Source organism: Rhinoraja longicauda, chromosome 1 (genome assembly GCF_053455715.1).
Source record: "Rhinoraja longicauda isolate Sanriku21f chromosome 1, sRhiLon1.1, whole genome shotgun sequence".
Lineage (NCBI taxonomy): Eukaryota > Metazoa > Chordata > Chondrichthyes > Rajiformes > Arhynchobatidae > Rhinoraja > Rhinoraja longicauda.
The window spans coordinates 858,979-879,363 of record NC_135953.1 but is presented as its reverse complement, the minus strand read 5'-3'; the positions used below and the strand labels follow the sequence as shown (position 1 = coordinate 879,363).

Here is a 20,385-nt window from a genome sequence, read left to right as displayed (position 1 = left end):
TGTACAGGAAGGAACTGCAGATGCTGCTTTAAACCGAAAATAAACACAAAAAGCTCCAGTAACTCAGCGGGACAGGCAGCATTCTGGAGAGAAGGAATGGGTGACGTTTCACAGAATACTCCAGTACCTCAGCGGGACAGACAGCATCTCTGGAGAGAAGGAATGGGTGACGTTTCATAGAATACTGCAGTAACTCAGCGGGACAGGCAGCATCTGTGGAGAGAGGGAATGGGTGACGTTTTTGGTCAAGAACTTTCATTGTGAGCCGCGACAACAGCCATGTCACAGGAATGTGCGGTGGGTGAGGAAGGGCTTGCTGGTACACTTTGCCAGTCGCGAGTGGGAAGGGTCTCGACCCGAAACGTCACCCATTCCTTCTCTCCAGAGATGCTCCCTGCCCCGCTGATTTGCTGCAGCTTTTTGTGGTGCATCTTGATATAAAATGTACACAGAATGTGAATGGAATGACCTGTTGACTCGCACCATGTCCAGCCTCCGTCCCCACTCGCAACTGGCAAAGTGCACCAGCGAGCCCTTCGTCACCCACCCCACGTTCCCATGACACGGCTGTTGTTGCCACTCACTGGGGTCAGAACGCTGGGCACCAAGCAGGCGGGGAGACAGTGCGAATGAGGATGGGGCAGGCGGGGAGACAGTGTGAATGAGGATGGGTCAGCAGATGCATCCGCTATATCCGACGGTGGACGTGAAAACCGGGGTTCGTATTGTCTTTGGAAACAGGAGAGAAGATTGAGTGCAATGTTGACTATTCTGCGATGGAGCCATACGACCTGAAAGAGAGCTCACCACTCGCAACGCCATCTGTGGCCGCTCAGGGAATTTCAATTGACTGTTGTCATTTTGTCGGAGTAGGAGGTAGGGGTAGGAGGAAAATCATTGTTCAACCTGTCCTCCAAATGAGGTCTGACCAGTGTCTCATGAAGCTTCAGCGTTACATCCCAGTTTATATATTCTAGTCCTCTCGAAATAAATGCCAGCATTGCATTTGCCTTCCTTAACTTGCAGACTAACTTAGAAACATAGAAAATAGGTGCAGGAGGAGGCCATTCAGCCCTTCGAGCCATTCATTGTGATCATGGCTGATCATCCATAATCAGTAACCCGTGCCTGCCTTCTCCCCATATCCCTTGATTCCACTAGCCCCTAGAGCTCTATCTAACTCCCTCTTAAATTCATCCAGTGATTTGGCCTCCACTGCCCTCTGTGGCAGAGAATTCCACAAATTCACAACTCTCTGGGTGAAAAAGTTCCTTCTCACCTCAGTTTTAAATGGCCTCCCCTTTATTCGAAGACTGTGACCCCTGGTTCTGGACTCCCCCAACATTGGGAACATTTTTCCTGCATCTAGCTTGCACAATCCTTTTATAATTTTATATGTCTCCATAAGATCCCCTCTCATCCTTCTAAATTCCAGTGAATACAAGCCTAGTCTTTTCAATCTTTCCTCAAATGACAGTCCCGCCATCCCAGGGATCAATCTCGTGAACCTACGCTGCACTGCCTCAATTACAAGGATGTCCTTCCTCAAATTAGGAGACCAAAACTATACACAATAGTCCAGATGTGGTCTTACCAGGGCCCTATACAACTGCAGAAGAACCTCTTTACTCCTATACTGAAATCCTCTCGTTATGAAAGCCAACATGCCATCAGCTTTCTTCACTGCCTGCTGTACCTGCACGCCAACTTTCAGTGACTGGTGTACAAGGACACCCAGGTCTCGCTGCACCTCCCCCTTACCTAACCTGACACCATTGAGATAATAATCTGCCTCCTTGTTTTTGCCGCCAAAAACTTGCAGACTAACCTTTTGGGAATCCTCTACCAGCACTCTCAAGTCTCTTGGCACCTCCGATTTTTGAATTCTCACCCCATTTAGAACATAGTTTACGTCTTTATTCCTACTACCAAAATGCATGACTCCACACTTTGCCACACTATATTCCATCTGCCACTTCTCTGCCCACTCTCCCAACCTGTCCAAGTCCTTCTGCAGAGTCCCTGCTTTCTCTACACTACCTGCCCCTCCACCTTCTACCAGCTGCGTCATTGTGATTCCCTTTCATTCTGCAGTGAATTCAAGTTTCATGAATTTTACAATGATCATGAACACATGCTGCCACTTTGCATAGGCCCTGATATTCATTGGCAAATGCTTATTCTCTTACACCCGTTGACCACAGCACATACTCACTGCTGCTTCCTGGCCAGCTCCTGGTCTTTCTGTACCAAGTCCTGCTTCAGCGTAGCCAGCATTTCCACGCTCACATCAACTTGCCGCGATAGTTCCGAAGCCTTATCTTCAAGATCCTGCTTCTCTTGACACAACCTCAGACTTTCCTGCTTGGCTCGCTCCAATTCTGAGCTTCTCTTTTCAAGTTCCCCCTGAAGCTTGTCCACGCGAGCTGTAATCTTCTGCTCCACCTCTTCAGACAACTTCTCTAAGCGTTCATTCAAGTCCAGTTTTTCAAAAGCTTGAATCTTCAACCGAGCCAGGCCTTCTTCATAAACAGCGTCCACTGCAGCTGCCGCCAGGGCAGCGGGGGGAGTGGAGGGAGTCATGGCCTTTCTCATCAGGATCTCGTTTACTGGCCCCTCGACTTCAGGCAAGTAACAGGCAGAACCAAGTGATAACTCTTCCCCACACTCTAAATCATATAGATATCTCTGTTCTTTACTCCTGAATGAGGTACTTTCAAAGATTTCTTTACAGGAAGCAGGTATCAGGACTGATTTGTCAACTGCTGGAGACAGTATACTGGCATCACAGATGCTATTAGACTTTGAAAGGACGTAAAGTGTCTCGTAGGTGTGATTGTATTCCAGGTGAGCTCGCAATGAAGACAAACTCCTAAAACGCTTGTGTTCCCCACATCTTGGACAGCGGTAAGGTAGATCCAAAGAGGCCATACCTCAAAGAACCCCACCGCATGGACCGGTACAGCACTGCTCACACGGAGGGCCACTCCTCATAGTGAACAACTGCTCTCTGACATCTTCATCAATAAAACTGACTGAAGATAGAGGTCATGGCGCTGGCAGACAGGGCTCAAATTCAATTCACGTCCTTCATCTTCATTTTCATTTACACTCTACTGACTGAACCATCAAAAGGTGTAGCACCTGCTGAAAAAGAGAGGGAGAGGGTGGAAGGGAGAGAGAGAGGGGGGGAGAGAGAGAGGAGAGAGAGAGGGGGGGAGAGGGAGAGAGGGAGGGGGAGAGAGAGAGGGGGGGAGAGAGAGGGGGGAGAGAGAGGGGGGGGGAGAGAGGGGGGGAGAGAGAGGGGGGGAGAGAGAGGGGGGAGAGAGAGGGGGGGAGAGAGAGGGGGAGAGAGAGGGGGAGAGAGAGGGGGGAGAGAGAGGGGGGGAGAGAGAGGGGGGGAGAGAGAGGGGGGGAGAGAGAGGGGGGGAGAGAGAGGGGGGGCGAGAGAGGGGGGGAGAGAGAGGGGGGGAGAGAGAGGGGGGAGAGAGAGGGGGGGAGAGAGAGGGGAGGAGAGAGAGGGGGGAGAGAGAGGGGGGGAGAGAGAGGGGGGGAGAGAGAGGGGGGGAGAGAGAGGGGGGGAGAGAGAGGGGGGGAGAGAGAGGGGGGGAGAGAGAGGGGGGAGAGAGAGGGGGGGAGAGAGAGGGGGGAGAGAGAGGGGGGAGAGAGGGGGAGAGGGAGGGGGAGAGGGAGGGGGAGAGGGAGGGGGAGAGGGAGGGGGAGAGGGAGGGGGAGAGGGAGGGGGAGAGGGAGGGGGAGAGGGAGGGGGAGAGGGAGGGGGAGAGGGAGGGAGGGAGGGAGGGAGGGAGGGAGGGAGGGAGGGAGGGAGGGAGGGAGGGAGGGAGGGAGGGAGGGAGGGAGAGAGGGAGAGAGAGAGAGAGAGAGAGAGAGAGAGAGAGAGAGAGAGGGAGAGAGAGAGAGAGAGAGAGAGAGAGAGAGAGAGAGAGAGAGAGAGAGAGAGAAAACGGCAGTGAGAAAACGGAGGAGTGAACACGGGAGAGAGAGAAAGCGGGAGAGAGAGAAAGCGGGAGAGAGAGAAAGCGGGAGAGAGAGAGAGCGGGAGAGAGAGAGAACGGGAGAGAGAGAGAAAACGGGAGAGAGAGAGAAAACGGGAGAGAGAGAGAGAAAACGGGAGAGAGAGAACGGAAGAGAGAGAGAAAACGGGAGAGAGAGAGAAAACGGGAGAGAGAGAAAGCGGGAGAGAGAGAGAACGGGAGAGAGAGAGAGAACAGGAGAGAGAGAGAGAGAACGGGAGAGAGAGAAAGCGGGAGAGAGAGAAAGCGGGAGAGCGGGAGAGAGAGAGAGCGGGAGAGAGAGAGAGCGGAAGAGAGAGAGAGCGGGAGAGAGAGAGAAAACGGGAGAGAGAGAGAAAACGGGAGAGAGAGAGAAAACGGGAGAGAGAGAGAAAACGGGAGAGAGAGAGAAAACGGGAGAGAGAGAGAAAACGGGAGAGAGAGAGAGAGAAAGCGGGAGAGAGAAAACGGGAGAGAGAGAGAGAAAACGGGAGAGAGAGAACGGGAGAGAGAGAGAAAACGGGAGAGAGAGAGAAAACGGGAGAGAGAGAAAGCGGGAGAGAGAGAGCGGGAGAGAGAGAGAACGGGAGAGAGAGAGAACGGGAGAGAGAGAGAGAACGGGAGAGAGAGAGAGAACGGGAGAGAGAGAAAGCGGGAGAGAGAGAAAGCGGGAGAGCGGGAGAGAGAGAGAGCGGGAGAGAGAGAGAGCGGGAGAGAGAGAGAGCGGAAGGGAGGGAGAGCGGGAGAGAGAGAGAAAACGGAAGAGAGAGAGAAAACGGGAGAGAGAGAGAGAAAATGGGAGAGAGAAAACGAGTGGGAGGAAAAAAGGAGAGAGAGAGAAAAACGAGAGAGAGAAAAAAAGGAGAGAGGGAAAAAAGGAGCGAGAGGAAACGAGAGAGAGGAAACGAGAGAGAGGAAACGAGAGAGAAAACGAGAGAGAGGAAACGAGAGAGGAAACGAGAGAGGAAACGAGAGAGGAAACGAGAGAGGAAACGAGAGAGGAAACGAGAGAGAAAACGAGAGAGAAAACGAGAGAGGAAACGAGAGAGGAAACGAGAGAGGAAACGAGAGAGGAAACGAGAGAGAAAACGAGAGAGAAAACGAGAGAGAAAACGAGAGAGAGAAAACGAGAGAGAAAACGAGAGAGAAAACGAGAGAGAAAACGAGAGAGAAAACGAGAGAAAACGAGAGAAAACGAGAGAGAAAACGAGAGAGAAAACGAGAGAGAAAACGAGAGAGAAAACGAGAGAGAAAACGAGAGAGAAAACGAGAGAGAAAACGAGAGAGAAAACGAGAGAGAAAACGAGAGAGAAAACGAGAGAGAAAACGAGAGAGAAAACGAGAGAGAAAACGAGAGAGAAAACGAGAGAGAAAACGAGAGAGAAAACGAGAGAGAAAACGAGAGAGAAAACGAGAGAGAAAACGAGAGAGAAAACGAGAGAGAAAACGAGAGAGAAAACGAGAGAGAAAACGAGAGAGAAAACGAGAGAGAAAACGAGAGAGAAAACGAGAGAGAAAACGAGAGAGAAAACGAGAGAGAAAACGAGAGAGAAAACGAGAGAGAAAACGAGAGAGAAAACGAGAGAGAAAACGAGAGAGAAAACGAGAGAGAAAACGAGAGAGAAAACGAGAGAGAAAACGAGAGAGAAAACGAGAGAGAAAACGAGAGAGAGAAAACAAGAGGGAAGAGTGGTCAGGATAATTTTTGAAAACAATGGTTTTTTACATCTCAAAAGCTGTTTTAAATGTTACATCATTGGTTATTTTTACCAGTCGTGATGGTGCTTTGGAATGTAATATAGCTAAACGATGGAGAGATGGATTTGTCCGTTTGCCAGCTGTAAATAATGCTCAAAGCAAGGTGCAGGCATCTCTGCTCTCCACCAGTCCCAGTTCAGGGACAGAAGACACAGGTTGCCGATTCTTATTCTGACCCTTATTCAGACTCAAACAGTCTTGACCCAGAACGTCATCTGTTCATTCCCTCTACAGATCCTGTCTAACCCATTGAGTTCCTCCAGTATTTTGTGTTTTGCTCAAGATTCCAGCATTTGCTGTTTCTTGAGACTTTATTCCCCTCAAGAGCCTATCACCCACGAGCGATGCCTACTGGACTGGGCTTTCCCATTCTTGGTAGTTACCCCTTCCAACTGTACATCTATTTTGTGACCCATTCCCCAGTTAAATTAGTTTAAACTCTTTCCAACAGCAGTGGCAAACCTTATGCAAGGATGCTGGACCCATTCTAATTGAGCTGCATTTAGTGCTACTTGTAGATATCCAATCTTTGCCAGATCAGATGCCAGTAATGCAGAAATGTAAAGCCCTCCATATAACACTAACCCCACAGCCACACACTCATCTGACCTATTCCCATTCTGATACTCATGACACAAAGTTATTCAGAGATTACAAGCCAAGAGATCTGACTATTTACTCTCTTACCTAGCTGAGTGTCCAGGACCTTATTTCCCTTTGCCATTCATATAAACATGAACTATGCCTCTGTCTGCCTCCCCTCCCCTTTAGAAGGTCCTGCAACTATTCAGTGACAGCCTTGACCTTGACACCAGTGAGATATCACCACCAATGGCCCTCATTAGATTGAGTCTGTTACCACCTTTGCTCTTCCCAACCTTTGTGGCTTGGCTCTGGTTGGACCTCAGAGGTACATGAATCCTCACCCTTTTCCACACTGGGATGGTTTTGGAGTGAGATGCTCAGAGGTTCCCTTATCTGGATTAGAGGGTATTAGCTACAGGGAGACGTTGGGCAGACTTCCTGATTACTTTCTTGATTATTAAGGGTGTCAAGGGTTATGGGGAGATGGCATGAGAATGGGGTTGAGAGAGAAAGATAGATCAGCTATGATTGAATGGCAGAGTAGACTCAATGGGCTGAAAGGCCTAATTCTGCTCCTATGACTCATGAGCTTGGATAGTTTTCACTGGAACGCTGGAAGATGCGAGGAGACCCGATAGAAATATATTAAATTATGAGAGGATAGAAAGGCAGTGAGACCCTTTTCCACAGGATGGAAATATTTGAGGATATAGCTTTAAGATAAGAGGGAGCAGGTTTAAAGGAGACACAAGAAACTGCAAATGCTAATTTACAAAGAAAGACAAAATGCTGGAGTAACTCAGTGGGTTAAGCAGCATCTATGGAGAAAGACACAGAAAGCTGGAGTTACACAGCAGGTCAGGCAGCATCTCTGAAGAAAAATAGGTGACATTTTGGGTCAAGGCCCTTCTTCCCTGACCCACTGAGTTACTACAGCTTTTTGTGTCTACCTTAAACCTGCATCTGTAGTTCCTTCCTACACATCTCTAGAGAATATGACTAGGTGACGTTTTCGGTCGCGTCCCTTCTTCAGACTGATTGTAGTAGGGGGAGAAAGCTGGAAGAGAGGAAGGGCAAGGCAAAGCCTGGCAAGTGATATGTGGATACAGGTGGGTATTAACCCTAACACTAATGCAACGATTTGATTGGTAGATGGTTGGGCAAAGGTCAGAGATTAAAAGATAAAGAGTGTGAGTCAAAGCGATAAGGATGGAAGAGTGAAATGTGAAACCAGTGGCTGGAATATAGGTGGAAGGGGACAACGTGGGTGGTTAAGGGAGAAATAGGTGCTCATCTGGGTGGGGCACAGGGACGAGAGGAGGAATAGGCAGGAGAGGGTTGTAGATCAGTAGGTCCTTTTTGAGGATGTGACAAGTAAAATGGATGAAGGGGAGCCAGTGGATGTAGTGTATCTAGACTTTCAGAAAGCCTTTGATAAGGTCCCGCACGGGAGATTGGTGACTAAAATTAGAGCACATGGTATTGGGGGTAGGGTGTTGACATGGATAGAAAATTGATTTATTCACAAAATGCTGGAGTAACTCAGCAGGTCAGGCAGCATCTCGGGAGAGAAGGAATGGGTGACGTTTCGGGTCGAGACCCTTCTTCAGACTGATGTCGGGGGTGGGACAAAGGAAGGATATAGGTGGAGACAGGAAGATAGAGGGAGATCTGGGAAGGAGGAGGGGAAGGGAGGGACAGAGGAGGTATCTGAAGTTGGAGAAGTCGACGTTCATACCACCGGGCCGCAAACTGCCCAGGCGAAATATGAGGTGCTGCTCCTCCAATTTCCGGCGGGCCTCACTATGGCACTGGAGGAGGCCCATGACAGAGAGGTCAGACTGGGAATGGGAGGGGGAGTTAAAGTGCTGGGCCACCGGGAGATCAGTTGCGTTAATGCGGACCGAGCGCAGGTGTTCAGCGAAGCGATCGCCGAGCCTGCGCTTGGTTTCGCCGATATAAATAAGTTGACATCTAGAGCAGCGGATGCAATAGATCAGGTTGGAGGAGGTGCAGGTGAACCTCTGTCTCACCTGGAAAGACTGTTTGGGTCCTTTGATGGAGTTGAGGGGGGAGGTAAAGGGACAGGTGTTGCATCTCGTGCGGTTGCAAGGGAAAGTGCCCGGGGTTAGGGTGGTTTGGGTAGGAAGGGACGAGTGGACCAGGGAGTTGCGGAGGGAACGGTCTCTGCGAAACGCAGAGAGGGGAGGGGATGGGAAGATATGGCCAGTGGTGGGGTCCTGTTGTAGGTGACGGAAATGTTGGTGGATGATATGTTGGATCCGCTGGCTGGTGGGGTGGAAGGTGAGAACGAGGGGGATCCTGTCCTTGTTGCGAGTGGGGGGAGGGGGAGCAAGAGCGGAGCTGCGGGATGTAGAAGAGACCCTAGTGAGAGCCTCATCTATAATGGAGGAGGGGAAGCCCCATTTTCTGAAAAACGAGGACATCTCGGAAGCCCTAGTCTGAAACACCTCATCCCGGGCGCAGATGCGGCGTAGATGGAGGAATTGGGAGTAGGGGATAGACTTTTTGCAGGGGACCGGGTGGGAAGAAGTGTAGTCCAGATAGCTGTGCGAGTCGGTGGGCTTGTAGTAAATGTCCGTCACTAGTTTTTCTCCTGTGATGGAGATGGTGAGGTCCAGATAGAAAATTGGATGGCAGACAGGAAGCAAAGAGTAGGAGTAAACAGGTCCTTTTCAGAATGGCAGGCAGTGGCGAGTGGAGTGCCGCAAGGCTCGGTGTTCGGGCCACAACTGTTTACCATATATATTAATTATTTGGAAGAGGGAATTAGAAGCAACACCAGCATGTTTGCGGATGACACAAAGCTGGGTGTCAGTGTGAACTGTGAAGAGGAGGTTGCAGGGTGACCTGGACAGGTTGAGTGAGTGGGCAGATGCGTGGCAGATACCGTATAATGTAGATAAATGTGAGGTTATCCACTTTGGCGGCAAAAACAAGGAGGCAGATTATTATCTCAATGGTCAAGTCAAGTCAAGTCAATTTTATTTGTATAGCACATTTAAACACAACCCACGTTGACCAAAGTGCTGTACATCATTTCAGGTACTAATAAACGAACAACTAAATGGCACATAAACATAACAGCACAATACATAAACAGTTCACAGCGCCCCCTCAAAGGGCCTCAAACGCTTGGGAGTAGAAATAGGTTTTGAGCCTGGACTTAAAGGAGTCGATGGAGGGGGCAGTTCTGATGGGGAGAGGGATGCTGTTCCACAGTCTTGGAGCTGCAACCGCAAAAGCGCAGTCACCCCTGAGCTTAAGCCTAGACCGTGGGATAGTGAGTAGCCCCATATCGGCCGACCTGAGGGACCTGGAGATAGAGTGGTGGGATAGAAGATTTTTGATATAAGGGGGGGGCAAGCACGTTTAGGGCTTTATATGTGATTAGGAGGAGCTTGAAATTGATTCTGTACCTTACTGGGAGCCAGTGGAGAGAGGCCAGGATCGGGGTGATGTGCTCCCTTTTACGGGTACGTGTCAGGAGTTTCGCTGCGGCGATTTGGACCAATTGTAGGCGGGACAGGGATGATTGACTGATCCCAGTGTATAGGGAGTTGCAGTAGTCTAAGTGGGAGGAAATTAATGCATGAATGATTTTTTCAGTGTCGTCAGATTTGAGGAATGGTTTGATTTTCGCTATGGTACGAAGCTGGAAGAAGCTGGCCTTTACCACAGCGTTGACTTGCCTGTCAAATTTTAATGCCGAGTCAAATATGACGCCCAGGCTTTTGACGTGCGGTTGGGGGATAGACTTCCAAGGCTGCCTGTATCGTTTTGATGGAGTCGGTGGGGCCGAATAGGATGACCTCAGACTTGCTCTCGTTTAGTTGAAGGAAGTTCTGTGCCATCCAACATTTTATGTCCTCAAGGCAGTGCATGAGGCTGATTAAATTTGTTGGGTTGTTGGGTTTCAGGGGGAGATAAAGTTGTGTGTCATCCGCATAGCAGTGGAAAGAAATGCCGTGCCTTTGAATGATTTGGCCGAGGGGGAGCATGTATAGAGAGAAGAGAATGGGGCCTAGGATGGAGCCTTGTGGAACCCCGCAGGAGAGGCTAGCTGAGGAAGAGGAATAATTGCCTATGTTTATGGAGAAACTCCTATTTTTGATGGTGTCAGGTTAGGTAAGTGGGAGGTGCAACGAGACCTGGGTATCCTTATACACCAGTCACTGAAAGTTGGCGTGCAGATACAGCAGGCAGTGAAGAAAGCTAATGGAATGTTGGCCTTCATAACAAGAGAATTTCAGTATAGGAGTAAAGAGGTTCTTCTGCAGTTGTACAGGGCCCTAGTAAGACCACATCTGGAGTACTGTGTACAGTTTTGTTCTCCTAATTTGAGGAAGGACATCCTTGTAATTGAGGCAGTGCAGCGTAGTTCACGAGATTGATCCCTGGGATGGCGGGACTGTCATATGAGGAAGGATTGAAAAGACTAGGCTTGTATTCACTAGAGTTTAGAAGGATGAGAGAAGATCTTATCGAAACATATAAAATTATAAAAGGACTGGACAAGCTAGATGCAGGAAAAATGTTCCCAATGTTGGGCGAGTCCAGAACCAGGGGCCACAGTCTAGAATAAAGAGGAGGCCATTTAAAATTGAGGTGAGAAAATACTTTTTCACTCAGAGTTGTGAATTTGTGGAATTCCTCTGCCACAGAGGGCAGTGGAAGCCAAATCATTGGATGGATTTAAGAGAGAGTTAGATAGAGGCTCTAGGGGCTTGTGGAATCAAGGGATATGGGGAGAAGGCAGGCACGTGCTATTGATTGGGGACGATCAGCCATGATCACAATGAATGGCGTGCTGGCTCAAAGGGCTAAATGGCCTCCTCCTGCACCTATTTTCTATGTTTCTATGTTAGCTAAAAAGGAAGAATTCAATGTTCAAGCCGTTGTGTATTAGACTACCCAGCGGAATACGAGGTGTTGTTCTCCAGGTGCTGTTCCTCCAGTTTGTGTGGCCTCACCCTGACAATGGAGAAGGCCCAGGACAGAAAGGGAATGGGATAGGTTAGCAACCAGGAGATCCAGTAGGCCTTAGATAGGCACAAAATGCTGGGGTAACTCAGCAGGTCAGGCAACATCCCTGGAGAAAATATTACATCCAGGAGGCCTTGGTCGACCAAGCACAAGTGTTCAGAGAAACGGACGCTGAGCGCACTCCATTCCCACCTCAACCCCCCCCCCCCCCTTAAAACTCCCCCAAACCTCTCCTGCATTAAACTGCAATTGTGTTTAGAATTTTTTTCAGAGCCCCGCTCACGCACTCCATTTCCTCCCTTAATCCCCCTTAACTCCCCCAAACCTGTGCTGCATTCATTTAAATTGGCTTCAGGCTTTTTTAAGAGCTGCACTCACCCACTCCATCCACACCCCCTCAATCCCACTTATCATCCCCCCTTGACCCACCTCAACCCCCTTTATCCTCCCCTCAGCCCCCTTATCCCCTCTCCTCCATCCCCCATTCGCCCAATTCATCCTCCCTGAACCCCCTTTAAAACTCCCCCAAACCTCGACTGCATTGGTCTAACACCCTCCCCTTACTCAGCCACCCCATCCCCTCACGCAGGCACTCCATTCCCACATCAAACCCCCCCCCCCCTTAAAACTCCCCCAAACCTTTCCTGCATTAACTGAAATTGTGTTTAGGATTTTTCTTCAGAGCCCCACTCACGCACTCCATTCCCCCCTTAATCCCCCTTAAACCTCCCCCAGACCTGTGCTGCATTAACTTAAATTGGTTTCAGGTTTTTTTTTTTAGGAGCCCCACTCACCCCACTCCATCCACACCACCTCAACTCCACTTATCATCCCCCCACAACCCACCTCATCCCCCCATATCCTCTTCTCACCCACTCCATCCCCCCAGCCCCCTTATCCCCCCCTCTCTTCCACCCTCCATTCACCCAATTCATTCCCCCTGAACCCCCTTTGAAACTCCCCCCAAACCTCTACTGCATTGGTATAACACTCAGCCACTCCATCCCCTCGCGTTCCCGGGTGGGGGCAGGGGAGGGGCAAGTCGGGGTGGCTAGGGGGGATGGAGTGGGTCAGTAGGGGGGATAAGGGGGATTGAGTGGGGGGTTGTGGGTGCTACAATACAGGAGAAGCTTTGGGTCCAGGCCTCACTCAATCATACCCCTCTCCCCTTCCCTGTCCCCCCTCTATGAGGAATGGGCCCAACGAGTCCACTTGTCTAGTAGCTACTAAAACCTTTCTATCCATGTTTCCTATTTAAAGGGCCATAATTGTAAACACGTCTACAACTTCCTCTGGCAGCTCATTCCAAATACAGACCACTCTCAGGGTGAAACGGGGCCACTAAGGTCCCTTTTAAATCTCACCTCTCTCACTTTAAGCCCAAGCCTGAGAGTTCAAGAGTTAAGTGTTTTATTGTCATGTGTCCCTGATCAGCTGATCAGAGTTCAGGACCGGCAGGTTCCAACACGGAAGATGGATAATGATGCAAGGTAAGGGACCCTTGGATGAGCAGAGGGGTTGTAAATTTGGTTTCCAAAAAAAAGGAACCATATGCAATGCTTAGGAAGATTAAATCAGACAGGGCATGTAGGAATATAAAGCAAAGCAGGAAAATATAAAGCAATCAGGAACAAAATCAAGCATGGAATTAGGACAAAAAGAGGCAATGAAATGCCACTGGGACGGATGTCAGATTAAAGGAAATCCCAAGGTTTTTTAAACATACGTTAAAAACATGAGAGAAAACAGGGAAAAGGTAGGACCACTCAAGGACAAAGAACCACTCATCGATTGTAATCATGTATTGTCTTTTTGCTGACCGGTTAGCACACAAAAGCTTTTCACTGTATCTCGGTACACGTGACAAATAACGAAACTGAAGAAGGGAATTTATGCTTGAGGTCTGAGTATGTCAGTGAGGTACTAAACGAGTACTTTGCATCTGTATTCAGGAAGGGGAAAGACATGGAGGATAGAGATCAGTGTGAAGAATGCTAATATGCAAGGGCTGTTTGAGATTAAGGAGGAGGTGTTAGGGCTCTTGGAAAACATTAAGGTGGATAAATCCTCAGCACGTGATGAGATCTATTCCAGATAATTAAGGAAGGAGATTGCTGGGACTTTGACAAAGATCTTTGTATCTTCTCTAACCACAAGATGCAATGAGCGAGTAAATATAGTAATCATCTCCATTGAATATTCTGAAAAGATCCCTTAACCCAAAAAGTTAATTTGCAAGTCGAATCGGTAGTAAGGAAGGCCAATGCAATACTAGCATTTACTTCAAGAGGACTAGAATACAAAAACTGGGATGTGATGCTGAGGCTCTAAGGCACTGGTAAAGCCGCATTTGGAATATTGTGAGCAATTTTGATCAGAAACTGCCTCCGGATCAACGCGGGGAAAACCAGGGAGATGGTGGTAGATTTCCGCAGGCGCAGCCAGGTCCCCCTGACACCGGTGAACATCCAGGGAATGGACACGAGAGGGTGGATTCTTATAAGTACCTGGGTGTCTACCTCAACAATAAACTGGACTGAAAACACCGATGCGCTATACAGAAAGGGCCAGAGCAGACTTTATCTGCTAAGGAGACTCAGGTCCTTTGGAGTGCAGGGGGCACTCCTGAGGACCTTCTACAACACGGTGGTTGCATCGGCCATTCTCTACGGAGTGGTCTGCTGGAGCAGCAGCATCTCAGCGGCGAAGGGGAAGAGACTCGACAAGCTGGTCAGGAAGGCCAGCTCTGTCCTGGGTTGCCCCCTCGACTCAGTGCAGGTGGTGGGAGAGAGGAGGATGAGGGCAAAGTTAACATCGCTGCCGGACAACGACTCCCACCCCATGCAGGACACTGTCACTGCACTGAGTAGCTCCTTCAGTGACAGACTCCTTCACCCCAAGCGCATGAAGGAGAGATATAGGAGGTCCTTCCTTCCCACTGCTGTGAGACTGCACAACCAGCACTGCTCCCAGCAGACCAGTCAACAATAACAGCTAAGAACACACAGAAAACTGATGACAATTTATGTATCTTTTATTTATAATGAATGATCTCTTGCTCTCTTGCTATCCATTTTGCTGCTGTAACACAGTAAATTTCCCCCGGTGTGGGACGAATAAAGGAATATATTATTATTATTAACACTAAATCCAGAATTGCCTTCACCCTGGTAGGCTCCAGTACAAGCTGCTCTAAGAATCCATCTCGGAGGCACTCCACAAACTCACTTTCCTGGGGTCCAGTACCAACCTGATTTTCCCAGTCTACCTGCATCTTGAAATCTCCCATAACCACCGTAGCATTACATTTGCGACATGCCAATAGACAATAGGTGCAGGAGTAGGCCATTCAGCCCTTCGAGCCAGCACCGCCATTCAATGCGATCATGGCTGATCACTCTCAATCAGTACCCCGTTCCTGCCTTCTCCCCATACCCCCTCACTCCGCTATCCTTAAGACCTCTATCCAGCTCTCTCTTGAAAGCATCCAACGAACTGGCCTCCACTGCCTTCTGAGGCAGAGAATTCCACACCTTCACCACTTTCTGACTGAAAAAGTTCTTCCTCATCTCTGTTCTAAATGGCCTACCCCTTATTCTTAAACTGTGGCCCCTTGTTCTGGACTCCCCCAACATTGGGAACATGTTTCCTGCCTCTAATGTGTCCAATCCCCTAATTATCTTATATGTTTCAATAAGATCCCCCCTCATCCTTCTAAATTCCAGTGTATACAAGCCTAATTGCTCCAGCCTTTCAACATACGACAGTCCCGCCATTCCGGGAATTAACTTAGTGAACCTACGCTGCACGCCCTCAATAACAAGAATATCCTTCCTCAAATTTGGAGACCAAAACTGCACACAGTACTCCAGGTGCGGTCTCACTAGGGCCCTGTACAACTGCAGAAGGACCTCTTTGCTCCTATACTCAACTCCTCTTGTTATGAAGGCCAACATTCCATTGGCTTTCTTCACTGCCTGCTGTACCTGAATGCTTCCTTTCAGTGACTGATGCACTAGGACACTCAGATCTCGTTGTACGTCCGACCCCTTTTCCTAACTTGACACCATTCAGATAATACTCTGCCTTCCTATTCTTACCACCAAAGTGGATAACTCACACTTATCCACATTACACTGCATCTGCCATGCATCCGCCCACTCACACAACCTCTCCAAGTCACCCTGCAACCTCATAGCATCTTCCTCACAGTTCACACTACCACCCAGCTTTGTATCCCTTCATCCAAGCCAATTTTAACTCTTGGTTCAACTTGCACCCTATGTTGAGGCTACTGTTTGGGGTCCTGTAGATAACTCCCATTAGGGTCTTTTTACCCTTACAATTCCTCATTTCTATCCATACTGATTCTACATCTCCTGATTCTATGTCACCCCTTGCAAGGGAGTGAATATCATTCCTTACCAACAGAGCGAACCCACCCCCTCTGCCCACCTGTCTGTCTTTTCGATAGGTCGTATACCCTGAATATTATGCGACCTATCGAAAAGACAGATAGATAGGCAGAGGGGTTCGGGTCACTCTGTTGGTAAGGAATGATATCCACTCCCTTGCAAGGGGTGACATAGAATTAGGAGATGTAGAATCAGAATGGATAGAAATGGGGTAGACAGTCAGAATCTTTTTTTCCCCAGGGTGGAAATGTCAAAGATTAGATGGCATAGCTTGAAGGTGACAGGAGCAAAGTTTAAATGAGATGTGGTGAGTGCCTGGAACACACTGCCAGATCCGATACACAGATACGATACACAGATACGATACACAGATATGATCGTAGCATACGATGGGCCTCTTTGTGTGCTGTACTGTTTTATACACAGAGCAAGTAAACAAATGGCTGGAGGAACTCAGTGAATCGAGCAGTATCTGTGGAGGGAATAGACATAGGACATATTGGCTTGGGTTCCTTCTGAGGTCTGAAGAAGGGAAGACCTGAAATGTTATCTGTCAATTCCTTCCACAGATGCTGCCTGACTGACTGAGTACCTCCAGCACTGCTTTTCACTCAAGATTTTGGCATCTGCATTTTTTTGTGTTACAAGATCCAGTAATGGAGCACTGTGGACACATGCTTCAGCATCCCTCCCACTGGTGGCCAAGGAATGGATTACAGTGGATATTATCTCACGAGACCAGATCTGCAGTGCTTTCCCTTCAGCACCTCTTTAGCAGCACTTCCCATGGAAGATTCCCCACTGGGATTCTTCTCATCCGGCAGCCTGAACTATTCAGCGACTGGATCCCTGACGGACAGCACCAGGAGCACAATACTGTCTGGGGGTAGTCAGTGACATTCCTCCACATCCCCACATTGACAGGTCTCCCTCGGCATCCGCTCTGGAGTAACTCAGTGGGGGCTGTGACTGGGGACGGTGTCAGGGTGGGGGGGCAGTGTCAGGGTGGGGGGGGCTGTGACCGGGGGCGATGTCAGGGTGGGGGGGGGGCGGTGTCAGGATGGGGGGGCGGGTGTCAGGGTGGGGGGGCTGTGACCGGGGGCGGTGTCAGGGTGGGGGGGGCTGTGACCGGGGGCGGTGTCAGGGTGGGGGTGGCGGTGTCAGGGTGGGGGGGCTGTGACCGGGGGCGGTGTCAGGGTGGGGGGGGGCGATGTCAGGGTGGGGGGGCGGTGTCAGGGTGGGGGGGGCGGTGTCAGGGTGGGGGGGCGGTGTCAGGGTGGGGGGGCGGTGTCAGGGTGGGGGGGCGGTGTCAGGGTGGGGGGGCGGTGTCAGGGTGGGGGGGCTGTGACTGGGGGCGGTGTCAGGGTGGGGGGGGGGGCTGTGACCGGGGGCGGTGTCAGGGTGGGGGGGGCGGTGTCAGGGTGGGGGGGCTGTGACCGGGGGCGGGTGTCAGGGTGGGGAGCGGTGTCAGGGTGGGGGGAGCGGTGTCAGGTTGGGGGGGGCGGTGTCAGGGTGGGGGGCTGTGAACGGGGGCGGTGTCAGGGTGGGGGGGGGCGGTGTCAGGGTGGGGGGGCTGTGACCGGGGGCGGTGTCAGGGTGGGGGAGGGTGTGTCAGGGTGGGGGGGCTGTGACCGGGGGACGGTGTCAGGGTGGGGGGGGCGGTGTCACGGTGGGGGGGGTGGTGTCAGGGTGGGGGGGGGCGGTGTTAGGGTGGGGGGGGCGGTGTCAGGGTGAGGGGGGCGGTGTCACGGTGGGGGGGCTGTGACCGGGGGGGGGGGCTGTGACCGGGGGGGGGGGGGGGGGGGGGGGGGGGGGGCGGTGTCAGGGTGGGGGGGCGTGTCACGGTGGGGGGGCTGTGACAGGGGGCGGTGTCAGGGTGGGGGGGCGGTGTCACGGTGGGGGGGGCTGTGACAGGGTGGGGGGGCTGTGACCGGGGGGGGGGGGGGGGGTGTCACGGTGGGGGGGGCTGTGACCGGGGGGACGGTGTCAGGGTGGGGGGGGGCGGTGTCAGGGTGGGGGGGGCGGTGTCACGGTGGGGGGGCTGTGACAGGGGGCGGTGTCAGGGTGGGGGGGCGGTGTCAGGGTGGGGGGGCGGTGTCAGGGTGGGGGGGGCGGTGTCACGGTGGGGGGGCTGTGACCGGGGGACGGTGTCAGGGTGGGGGGGGCGGTGTCACGGTGGGGGGGGCTGTGACCGGGGGGGGCGGTGTCAGGGTGGGGGGGGGGGCGTGGTCAGGGTGGGGGGGGGCGTGGTCAGGGTGGGGGGGGCGGTGTCACGGTGGGGGGGCTGTGACCGGGGGGGGGGGGGGGGGGGGGGGGGGGGCGGTGTCAGGGTGGGGGGGCGGTGTCACGGTGGGGGGGCTGTGACAGGGTGGGGGGGGGCGGTGTCAGGGTGGGGGGGCGGTGTCAGGGTGGGGGGGCGGTGTCACGGTGGGGGGGCTGTGACCGGGGGGCGGTGTCAGGGTGGGGGGGGCGGTGTCACGGTGGGGGGGGCTGTGACCGGGGGGCGGTGTCAGGGTGGGGGGGGGCGTGGTCAGGGTGGGGGGGCTGTGACCGGGGGGGGGGGGGGGCGGTGTCAGGGTGGGGGAGGCGGTGTCAGGGGGGGGGGGCGGTGTCAGGGGGGGGGCGGTGTCAGGGTGGGGGAGGCGGTGTCAGGGGGGGGGGCGGTGTCAGGGTGGGGGGGCGGTGTCACGGTGGGGGGGCTGTGACAGGGTGGGGGGGGCGGTGTCAGGGTGGGGGGGGGGGTCTCAACGCATCCTCCGCCCAGTTCTGATGGGCGATCCGGGACGTCAAGCAGCCACAGACCCGCTGCCCCGGCCCCGCTCACCTCTGTCCTGGACCCCGGGCCGCCGCTGCCGCCGCCGCCATGGTCGCTGTCCGCGCTCATTTGGTGCCGTTGACGCTGCCGTTGCCCGTTGACGTTGACGCAGACGCTGCCGTTGACGTTGGCGCAGACGCTGCCGTTGACGCTGCGCGCCGGTGGCCGTTGACGCTGCCGCTGCGCGCGCCGGTGGCCGTTGTCGCTGTCGCTGCCGCTGCGCGCGCCGGTGGCCGTGGACGCTGCCGCTGCGCGCGCCGGTGGCCGTGGACGCTGCCGCTGCGCGCGCCGGTGGCCGTGGACGCTGCCGCTGCGCGCGCCGGTGGCCGTTGATGCCGTCGCCGCCGTCGCCGTGGTGAAGAACAACACCGCCGGAAGCGTCGCGCCGCACCCAATCACAGCCGCGGGAACATTGAGTGACGGGCAGCGGGGGGCGGGGACAGGGAGAGGGAGAAGGAGAGGGAGAAGGAGAGGGAGGGGGAGGGGGCGAGGGGGCGAGGGGGAGGGGGGGAGGGGGCGAGGGGGAGGGGGGGAGGGGGCGAGGGGGAGGGGGCGAGGGGGAGGGGAGGGGGGGAGGGGGAGGGGTGGGGGAGGGGGAGGGGGAGGGGGAGGGGGAGGGGGAGGGGGAGGGGGAGGGAGGGGGAGGGGGAGGGGGAGGGAGGGGAGGGGGAGGGAGGGGAGGGGGAGGGAGGGGGAGGGAAGGGGAGGGGGAGGGGGAGGGAAGGGGAGGGGGAGGGAATGGAGAGGGAGGGGGAGGGAATGGAGAGGGAGGGGGAATGGAGAGAGAGGGGGAGGGGGAGGGGAGAGAGAGAGAGAGGGAGGGGATGTAGAGGGAGAGACGGGGGGATGGAGAGGGGATGGAGAGAGGGGGATGGAGAGAGAGAGGGGATGTAGAGGGAGAGAGAGGGGGAGAGAGAGAGAGAGGGAGGGGATGGAGAGAGATAGAGAGAAAGAAGGGATGGAGAGAGAGAGAGAGAGAGAGAGAGAGAGAGAGAGAGAGAGAGAGAGAGAGAGAATGAGAGAGAGAAAATAGTGGATGGAGAGAGGGGATGTAGAGGGAGGGAGAGAGAGGGGGATGGAGAGAGAGACTGAGGGGATGGAGAGAGAGATGGAGAGAGAGCGTGCAGATGTAGAGAGAGTAGTGGATGGAGAGAGGGGATGTAGAGGGAGAAGGGGGTGGAGAGAGAGAGGATGGAGAGAGAGAGGGGGGGATGGAGAGAGAGAGAGAGGATGGCGACAGAGCGAGAGGGGCTGTAGAGAGAGAATAGTGGATGGAGAGAGAGGGGTATGTAGAGGCAAAGAGAGGAGGATAAAAAGGGATGGAGAGGGAGGGTGGATGGAGAGAGAGAGAGAATAGTGCATGGAAAGAGAGGGGGATGTAGAGGGAGAGAGGGGAATGGAGAGGGGGATGAAGAGAGGGATGTAGAGGGAGAGAATAGTGGATGGAGAGAGAGAGGGGATGTAGAGGGAGAGAGGGGATGGAGAGAGAATGGAGAGAGAGAAGATGGTGAGAGAGAGCGAGGGGATGTAGAGAGAGAGAGGATGTAGAGAGAGAGGATGGAGATAGATGGAGAGAGAGCGGGGGTGTAGAGAGCAAATGGAGAGGGGATGGAGAGAGGGGATGGAGAGAGAGAGAATGGAGAGAGAGGGAGAGAGAAAGAATAGAGGATGTAGAGAGAGAGAGCGGATGTAGAGAGGGGATGTTGAGAGAGAGAGAGGGGAATATATATAGAGAGAGAGGGGAGGGAGAGAGAGAGTAAGAGAAGGGTAGAGACAGAAAGGGTAGAGAGAG

The 20,385-nt window shown here is 52.9% G+C and overlaps 1 protein-coding gene across 2 annotated transcripts in view; it reads right to left on the bottom strand.

Annotated features, from left to right (window-relative positions):
- Window positions 1–18,729, bottom strand: part of fbxo41 (F-box protein 41) — a 117,213-nt gene extending 98,484 nt beyond the window's left edge. The window contains exons 1-2 of one of the 2 annotated variants that reach the window (XM_078400474.1): window positions 18,603–18,729; window positions 2,216–3,147 (exon numbers count right to left, since the gene is read on the bottom strand). In XM_078400474.1, the coding sequence (XP_078256600.1) occupies window positions 2,216–2,931 (716 nt within the window). In that variant the 5' untranslated portion in view covers window positions 2,932–3,147; window positions 18,603–18,729. The remainder of the gene's footprint in view (window positions 1–2,215; window positions 3,148–18,602) is intronic. The other variant, XM_078400561.1, reaches the window with a different exon arrangement.
- Window positions 18,730–20,385: the final 1,656 nt, after the last annotated feature.